The sequence below is a fragment of the Pundamilia nyererei genome, unplaced genomic scaffold, assembly GCF_000239375.1.
Source record: "Pundamilia nyererei isolate P.nyererei 1_Seehausen unplaced genomic scaffold, PunNye1.0 scaffold00058, whole genome shotgun sequence".
Taxonomy (NCBI): domain Eukaryota; kingdom Metazoa; phylum Chordata; class Actinopteri; order Cichliformes; family Cichlidae; genus Pundamilia; species Pundamilia nyererei.
In genome coordinates this window covers 3,132,888-3,142,473 of record NW_005187459.1, presented here as the reverse complement: position 1 = coordinate 3,142,473, position 9,586 = coordinate 3,132,888, and the positions used below count along the sequence as shown (strand labels likewise).

At 39.0% G+C, this 9,586-nt stretch overlaps 1 protein-coding gene across 1 annotated transcript in view; it reads right to left on the bottom strand.

Annotated features, from left to right (window-relative positions):
* Positions 1–3,174: 3,174 nt before the first annotated feature.
* mthfd1l (methylenetetrahydrofolate dehydrogenase (NADP+ dependent) 1 like) overlaps positions 3,175–9,586 on the bottom strand; it is a 47,596-nt gene continuing 41,184 nt past the window's right edge. The window contains exons 26-27 of the mRNA XM_005734507.2: positions 3,670–3,782; positions 3,175–3,485 (exon numbers count right to left, since the gene is read on the bottom strand). Coding sequence (XP_005734564.2) covers positions 3,693–3,782 — 90 coding nt within the window. The 3' untranslated portion in view covers positions 3,175–3,485; positions 3,670–3,692. The remainder of the gene's footprint in view (positions 3,486–3,669; positions 3,783–9,586) is intronic.

Below are 9,586 nucleotides of genomic sequence, written 5' to 3'. Positions count from 1 at the left end.
ACAACCTTCATAACACTTGCAACACAACAAACAGTTTCTCTGTTATTCCAGCTGAATTCGCTCCATGACGTAATCTCTCTGTCTGACATCTCTTTAGATCCTAATTTTTAATCTTGTTTACATTTTGCTGTGATTCATTGTTCTGATGAAGTGTGTGTACAGTTGCTCTGGTTTACAGAACTGGTTTGTAGGTAATTGTAATTGTAGGTTGAGCCAATGTGTCATTTTGTTTGGAATTTTTGAACACACAAATTACAGTCCAAGCATTTAAAGCCAAGTTCACACACGCCTAAACTTAGGGTCCCGACAGCTAAACCAAAACACAAACCCAAGCATGTAGTGCAACAACACAAATTAAGACTTTACACAGAGAAACACTCAGAGATAATAGGATATAACCAGTCAAACAGTAAAACACACAGGACACATTATACAACTATGAAACAATAACAGCAACATGAACTGATAGGGACTGGAGATCATCTGCTACTTACTGGTAATATCAGGGGGACTCATTTAAAGCAACATACACTGATCTTTATGACCACTCACGCTGCTTTATAAATCTTTCATTTTTTCTCCAGTAAAAATAGCTTTGTGTCATGGAGACTTCCATCTTTGAATTTTTAAAACCCTTTTGGCTTTGTAACCTGGCTTTGACTAGGATTTATTTGAGACTTCCAGAAAGATTTGATTTAAATGTAAGTATGTCTAGAAGATAAGGCAAAATGTCTGAATCTAATAAACAATGGTAACATCATTGTTCTGATGCAGCCAAAGTGATGTTTAATGTCCCTTAGTAAGGTGCACCTCGATCAGTCCAGTTTTGGTAGCCATCATCAAGCTCCTGGCATAATTCTGCTTGGATATTTGCCCACTCTTCCTGGCATAATTGGTAGAGTTCATTGATTTGATTACTTAAAAGCAGGGACCACGCCAGGAAATCATAGCCAACAAGTTTGCAGTAGGGTTTAGGTCGGGACTTTGGGAAGATTAATCGGAAACTGGTTACGATGATCAGAAACAATCATGCACTCAAAAAAATGAATTTGTGTGGCTGATACATGTACAAGATTCAAACTTGTAATTTGAACTAAATAATTTCATGTTTCTATGGTGAAAGTAATTAAATCATGTAGCATCTGCACGAAATTCAGCAACTTAATTTGTTCTTGTTGAGATGACATGATACAATCTAGTAAAGAGTGGTTAGTTACCTGGACTCGCAAAATTCACAAGATCACATTAGATGTCAAATTGCAGGAAAATCGCTGGAGTTTTAAGAGGCAGACAGCTACACACACACCACGTGTATGGTATCGCTATTTATTGTGGTTTAACCTGTCAAGGACAAAAACGTACAGAAAATTCTGCATCAAGCCTTGTAATCATAGCTTTCGTTAAGCCTGGTGGTGTGATGGCTAGTGCTGTTGCCTCACAGCAAGAAGGGACTGGGTTCAAATCCACAATCTGGCTGGTTTGCAGTGTGTAATTAGAGTTAGGTTAACTGGTGATTCTAAAGCAAGACAGAGGGTATGTCCACACAATAAATGAGCAGTAATGTAATGCTGGTGTCACATGAAAGAGGAAAAAGGAAGCATGTTCTCATTACACTGAAAGCATTACTAGATATGTCATGCTCGGAGCTCTATGAAACAGTAACGTAAGGGTACGTTAAAGGCACAAAGCAGATACTTGCCACTTTATAGTTTTCTGCAGACCGGATGGCTCTAGAATACGATAGCATATAGACCCAGGACTGCGGAGCAGCTAGAATCGAAACTAATTGGATAACTTTCAATGGAGGACCCAGTTAATGTAGCACTTTTTTAGTATAAAAGTACTGAAACAACTGAGAGTGAATTGGATGTTTGGGGACCAGGATCATTCAGCTTCAACTATTTGGACCAATTTTCCAGAAACTCTTGGAATTCCTCTCACATGAAACATTCAACAGGACACTGTCCTTGGTACTGAAATTGGAAAATCTATTAAATCTGTCCAGAAGTGCTAAAAGATGAGAGCCTAAACAATTTCTCAGATGGAGTCAAAAACTCAATGTAAACAACTCTAACCGAACAAAACAGGGATCTGTCAGCGCATTACAGTGCAATGCCAAAGTGTACAACTTATCAACACATCTTTAAATCTGTCATCAGATCAAAACAAGAGGGTTCAGTCTCTGTCTCTCTCTCTCTCTCACACACACACACACACACACACACACACTAAATCTGCTGTTGGGGAGCTATTGTATAAGATTCCCAGTGCCAGATACTGCCGGGTGAACACGCAGAATAACACGGAGACTTTGAAAGTGTGGAATGCCAGCTATGACACATGTGCACACATGCACACTTGGCTTCATGCTGAAAACCCAAACACCTCATAATGACAGATGTTGCACCCTGGGGTGCTGCTGGGGGGTGAGGGGGATCATCTGTTTTCAGACACCGTTCCAAAACGCATGCGAAGAAATGAAAAAAAGCACAGAAAATCTTAAAGGTTTCATCTGTGAAAGGAGGCACGATTGTATCGCGGCATCTCAAAAAGAATCGCGAGACAACAGCAAGAAAAGAGCTCATGTCTGATGCTTGACGTAAAAACAGAAATACACAGTTTTGGAGTGAAGAAAAGGTTTATTATTACTGCTATAAGGCACTTTTGATCTTTGACAAATGAAATGTTTGACATACAGCAGCTTTCAGGATTGTACCAAATGTTTTCAGAGAGTACTACCTCTGTTTGTTTTACACTCTATGGAAAAAAAGTGAAAATGAGCTGACTTTATCTTTTCTGAAGGTAACACTTAAAGAAGCTCCAGAATCTGGTTGGTCGGTATTGTCTGAAATACCTCCAAACAACATACAGTATATAACATGACAGAAGCACAGATATTCTTGTCAAACCACAAAACAAAATAATTTACTAATACTTAAAGAAAAAACTGCTTAGAAATTATGAACATAATTGACATTTGTAGTGTTTCTCAGTGTATGTAAAGCACCTTTAACATTCAGCACCACTTAACAGATTAGGAAACTCAAAGTCACATGAGGGCGTTTTGTGCGTACACCAGCATCTTAATTGACAAGTTTGCCCACTCACTGCATTTAGGTACAAAACAACAACACTGTATTAAGACATTTGATTTTCTTTCCAGAAAAACAAACAGAAGTTAGACATCCAAGGAAACAACAAAATAAAATCCAAGAAAATGGACTCTTCTATACCCAGAAAAAACCAAATATATTTGTATGATATACATATATATGGTTGTAGGGCATGGTCTTTGGCATATGACACACGTGCAAATGCAGCATAATGCTAGTCTAATGGTCCACTAATCCTCCCTCTTCTTCCATGTTGCTTTGATGCAGATCAGCTGGGAAGAGAAAGAAATTGTTTCCTGCCAGTGGCTCAGGGTTAGATGAGCCTTATGGTGAATGCATGGAGCCCATGCTCCTGAAAACAGAGCAGGGAGCCTGGGAACAAAAAAACAAAAACAAAGATGTTTGCAGGGCCTCTGAGCCTGGAGACGCAGCAAAGTCCCAGCAGCCAGTCGATGTAACGAACTGTACTGTCAATAGCTGCTTGTGAAATATGTAAAGTGAAACAATGGCAGCTTCTTCAGAAGCATTTATATGATACAGATGAGATGATACCCACGAGAATAACGTTGGGGAGCATGCTCAGAAGAGCCCAGTGATCTCCTCCGTGACCGGGTCAAGGTCAATGTCGTAGAAACAGGGTCGTGTGGGCAGGCCAGGCATTGTGCTCATCTGAGGGAAAACACATCAGAGAAGAACTTTAACCCATATTTGAACTATTATAAATCTAATTTTGATCTATTTAATTTTAATTATGTCAATCATTTACTGTAATCATGTATCAAACAAAGAGTTTGATGAGAAGTCACCAAAAAAAATGCATATATGGAAATATCAGACCACAGAATTAAGAGAATAATAACACTGCTAATCAAATGCTAGAGGTGGATTTATAAGCTACTGAATTAATGGATGTACTTAAAATCCTTTTTATGTGACAATCCACGTTTGCTAGAAATCAAAAAGGTGCTCAGATGACATTAAACTCATCAACAAACAATAGAATTTGGAAAGAAAAAAAAGAATATGTCTGTTGTCTACTATTATCCTAATCTAGTCGAATTTCAAGAAAGCTTTTAATGAGTGGACATATCCGAGGAAGCACACGCAGCTGGTACAGATCTTCTCATGAAACTGTCAGTGGCCACGAAAATCAGATAAGAAGGTAAAATTACAATCTATATAATGACCTCACATTAAGGCCGTCACCACAACACAGCTGCTCTACACCAAAACACCATCTGCCAACATTTAGCATCACAACTTGTGTAAATTAGACAGAATAGGGTCATTCCACACAAGCTCGATAACTGTAATCTAGACTTAATTTAACTCAAGGTTAGCGGTGATGAATACGCCCGCAGAAAATGGCAGCTTTGTTTTTACTGTTGTCAAAATATAAACGAAAAGAGGTCCTGCAGGTACGAGACAGTTAATAAGCGCTATGTGAAGTCAGAGAGAATCACAGTTTTGATTTGGGCATTAAGAAGCTCAACTGAGATATATTTTAGAGTTTTAAAAATAGAAAAACATAAACGGAAAAATGTTTAGAGGGCCTTGTAATTATTTTACATTAAAAGGTTTTGATCCATCACATCTGCCAGAAAGACTTCGTGTTTAAGTTTCTGAATGACAATGAGTCAACAGAGGAACCGTCCTGTTAATCCTGATCATGTCTACAGTGCAACGAGAAAGCTTGTGTCAGTTACAGAGCATCACGTGGAAGTACATTGAGACTGACTCTCGAAGAAGAAAAGAAACATAAGAGGCTGGAAATGCTGCCAAAAGAAATTTGACATTATCATGGTTCACAAGATGATGACATCAAGCTATCTAAGCAACTAATTAAAAGTTATTTAGTTAGGTCTGGGTCTCTGTTACATAGTCGGGGGGGAGAAGGGCATGTTTTGCACAGTTCAATGGATCAAAGACTCCTATGTGACTCATAAACTCCTTTTACTCTCTCAAAACCCAGCCGGTTCATCACGTCCAGACTCAAAAGTAAATTATCTTGCTCATTAGACAGACAGCGACATTCCTTGCATACCTCCCTTCTTCTGACCCAGGAGCAGTTTTATGGACCCACAAGTGGGAATTAAACAGGAGGAAGTGGGCAGTGAGCTTCCTGTCTGAGGAAACGTGGCTCTGCATACTTGCAGAAGCACAAAACAAGGAGAACGTGCCTTCGCAATCTCACAGAGCGGATAACAATTCCTCAAATATGACTGCTGTGACATGGGCGTGTCCTTTAAAGTCCACCGTCAATGCTTACATCCCAAATGAATCCAACTAAGAGGTCCCAATGCTCCTTCAGTTGCCAAAATGAAACAGAGAGGGACCATTAACAAATAAAATAAGGTCAAAGTTCTTTAAAAATCCAATAACATGATCAGTGTAGCCGTTCTCAAACATATTATTAAAAGTTCTCTGTCCATGCATCCATGGGAAACAGGATCTACAAGGCTAAGAGGAGTTGGTCAGGTAGTTTGTGGCGTTCCCACTTTTGGTCAGGGAGCAGGGGCTGCCCCAAATGAGGGAGTTGAACTATCTTGAGGCCTTGTTTACGGCTGAGGGGAGAGTGAAGACTGACAATGGTTTGGTGTGGCGTCCGAAGGACACTGCACCAACGAATTGCGTTTGAGAGAGAGTGAAGCGTAGAAGAAAAGATGTCACTCTACCGATCGATCTACATTTATACCCTCACCTTTGGCCACAAGTTCTGGGTAGTAATGGAAAAAAGAAGATTACAGATAGAAGTGGTGGAAATGCAGCTTCCTTTGAAGGGTGGCCGGGGTCAGCTTTAAAGCTAGGATGAGGATTGGATTGGTTCACCAGTTGAGGTGAATGTTCTGGGAAAGACCCAGGAAAAACTGGCGAAATTACACTGAGGGAACCCCTTGGTGTCCCCTGGATGAGTTGGAGGAGGTGGCTAGGGAGAAGGAAGGCTAGGCTTCTCTAGTTAGACTTTAATCCTGGCAACTGGGCCTTGGATAAGCAGCATAAAACTGATGGATGGACAAAAAACGTACACCACTGCTATGCTACTGAGTTATGGTTAGGCTAATTAAAATACATGATCGTTCTCAATTAAATGACATGTTGGTGGTCTCTTTGCTGCCTGAGTTGGATTATTGAAAAAGTTGTACAGGACTTGAATGACAATTAAATATTTTTCAGGGGTGGAGTGCGGGGGGACTTTCACTTTAACTGCAGCATTTACTGCTCCAGTCACTTCATGCCTTTCTGTTTATACCACCTCCTTTGCTTTGCTTCTAGCGCTACCAATATCTAATCTAATAAAGGAAAAGCTCCGCAAAAATCATCATGCGATATCAAAAAAATATTTTTCTGTCTACATTCCTTGCCTACATTCCTCACCAATTTGGATAATAGTTCTGGAAATCCCCCCTCCCCCTAAAAAAAAAATAATAATTTGGGTTATTGTTGGATGTTTTGATTATAACTATGTAGACTGATGAGTAGAGTTAATTGGCTAAAGAAGGAATGTTTCTCTGTGAACAAACATAATAGATAACAAATACTTTATTTATCCCAAAAGATTGGAATTATTGTGTTATAGCAGCCAAAACATGAAAATAACTTGTAATAACATTAATATAACATTAAAATATAAAAATGTTAAAATCTATTAGGACACACTAAGAAGCCTAAATCTAAAGGGAATGCAGGTAGTGTGACATATGTGAAACATCTGTCCTTACAATCATAAGAAAACATTTTGAAATACTTAATACTTAATGATTGGATAAATGTGCACTTTTTTTGCAGCCACAGAACATAGACAGCTTGCACTCACTGATTCAGCCTTTAACTCCTCTGTATAGAGAAGTATTGTAGGGTCAAATGTGAGGCAGCCCTCACATTTGGGTCAAACTGGGTCATGCAGCAGGACAATGATCCCAAGAACAGCAGCAAGTCTACAACAGAAGGGCTGACAAAGAAAAGGTGCTGCAGTGACCCAGACAAAGTCCAGAGCTCAACCTGACTGAAACAATGTGACAGAACCTCAGGAGAGCTGTGCATGACAGATATCTGCAAACCTCAATCAACTGAAGCAATGTTGTAAAGAAGAGTTGGCCAAAATTCTCCATAATGACATGAGAGACTGATCAAATCATACTGAACGGCTGAGCTGAAACAGAGACAGTGTTCACTCACTATGTGTTAATAGACCTCTCTGCATTGAATCATATCTGGTATTAATCTCTGTCTCTCTTCCACAGCATGTCTTTATCCAGTCTTCCTTCTCTCACCCCAACCAGTCGCAGCAGATGGCCAGGCCCCTCCCTGAGCCTGGTTCTGCTGGAGGTTTCTTCCTGTTAAAAGGGAGTTTTTCCTTCCCACTGTCGCCAAAGTGCTTGCTCATAAGGGGGTCTTATGATTACTTAGTTTTTCTCTGTATGCATTATTGTAGCATCTACCTTACAATATAAAGCGCTTTGAGGCGACTGTTGTTGTGATTTTGAACTGTATAAAAAATTTTTAATTTAACTGAATTGAATTTGGTAAGTATTCTGCACACACATTTAATTAATATTTTTTTTATCAGGTATGAAAAACAGAACAAACATTTGTGATGTCAGAACTACAGAGACCAATCAGAGTCCAATATGTACCTTGAGGCATCGATTGCACATCTGATACTGAAATTACCATATTTCCGCACTTAAAATCCTTTAATTTTCTCAAAAATTGTCAGTTCCCCTTATAATCTGGTGCCCCTTATGTATGAATTCTGGTTGTGCTTACTGACCTCGAGCTAATTTTATGTGCTACATGGCGCTCAAACATCTGTCAAAAAATGTTTTAGTACGACTTCGTAAGCTACGAAGCCGCACCGCTTGATGGATTTTTGGAGCATTATGGCTACTGTAGTCAGGGGCCTCGCTGAGTAATCTGGGCCCAAAACTCCATCCTCTTTAGGTCCCAAACTCAAACTTACACTGCAGCATCACCGAAAGTTAAAAACTGTCAAAATTCTTTCAACTTTGATAAAATGATCAGCATTGCTGCTTTACCAGGTGCAACAATTAAGTTTAACATCCAGGCATCCACGAAAACAGAATTTATTAAATTTAACGGAGTTAGCCGTTAGCAGGAAGTTAGCTCGCTAGTTTCCACCTAAAACATGATATAGCATGTTCTGACTGAGAGATTTCTGAAAAAATTAAAACGTACAGCTCTGCTATCACTTCCAACGTAAATGAAGACAGAAAACTAAACACCAGTGACTTTTATAGGGTTACTGAAATTGGACTAGCTGGTATATAATGATGTACTATGTGATTGCTAGCAACACCTCTATGTTAGCATAACATAAACACAGTGAAGCTGGAGGATGAACTCTAACTTTTTTCCACTGATAAAAGTTAACGTGAGGGTTCGCATGGCAGGATGCTGTAAACGGACCAAACTTCAGTCAGGAGAACAACTGAGATAATCCATCCACAATATGAGGTTAGTCATTAATATGCTGCAACAACATGGGAATAGAGAGAATTCAAAATTAATGAATTAATGTTACAGAAGTGGAGGAAACAAGAAGAATGAGTTGAGCAAATTTTAATTTATCTGTCTGTTTTGTTTCGCTTAATGCGCCTTATAATCCGGTTCGCCTTATGTATGAAAACAGACCCGTTTGTCGACAGTGCGCCTTATAATCCAGCGCCTTGTGGTCCAAAAAAAATACGGTAGGCTTTAAAAATCAGATCCATTTGGATTTAATAGGAAGTTGTTCTTGATGTAATTTGATATTTTTGGTACTAAAATTAACCTTTTAGTGGAAACCCCCGGCCCGATAAAATCTCATTTTAACTTCAGGGTACCTATTGTCCACCTGTAGGATTTACTCCACCACCCTCTAAACTTTATAGAAATGTGTGTGCCTACATTAAATACACTAATTATAAGGCTTATCATTGATGAATCTCACTTTAGCCATGGATCTCTGCATTAACCAGAACAAGAAGCCATGTTTTGGAAAATCGTTTTGTTCCATATTCAAATATTAAATTTTTTTTCCTGCCCTAGCTAGCGTGCATGCTCCTCATGTCATAACAATCAGCTGATAAATAATGAACAGAAGCATCCGATTAAGGGCTTCCATTCAGAAAAAACAGACATATGACATGTGATTAGAAATCGTTACGGGGGAAAACTCTGTCCCTACAACTCTAGACTGCTTTTGTGATGACTTCTGTGTACAAATGCAAATGTTTTCCATTCCTGTAATAGAAAGCAAAGCTGCAAGGAATAAATTCATCGCCTTGTTCTGCAACAAAATCCCAGTTTCACTTTATTTACTTGAATGAAAGACTACAAAATGTCAGCTCACAGGAGGAGGCAAATCAAACCTTATTTAAAAATATCAATTCCGATTCACAAGTAAAAGGTCCTTTCACTTTTCTCGTCCTTGAATGAAATATTGGGCAGCACATTTAAATATAAAAAGGTAA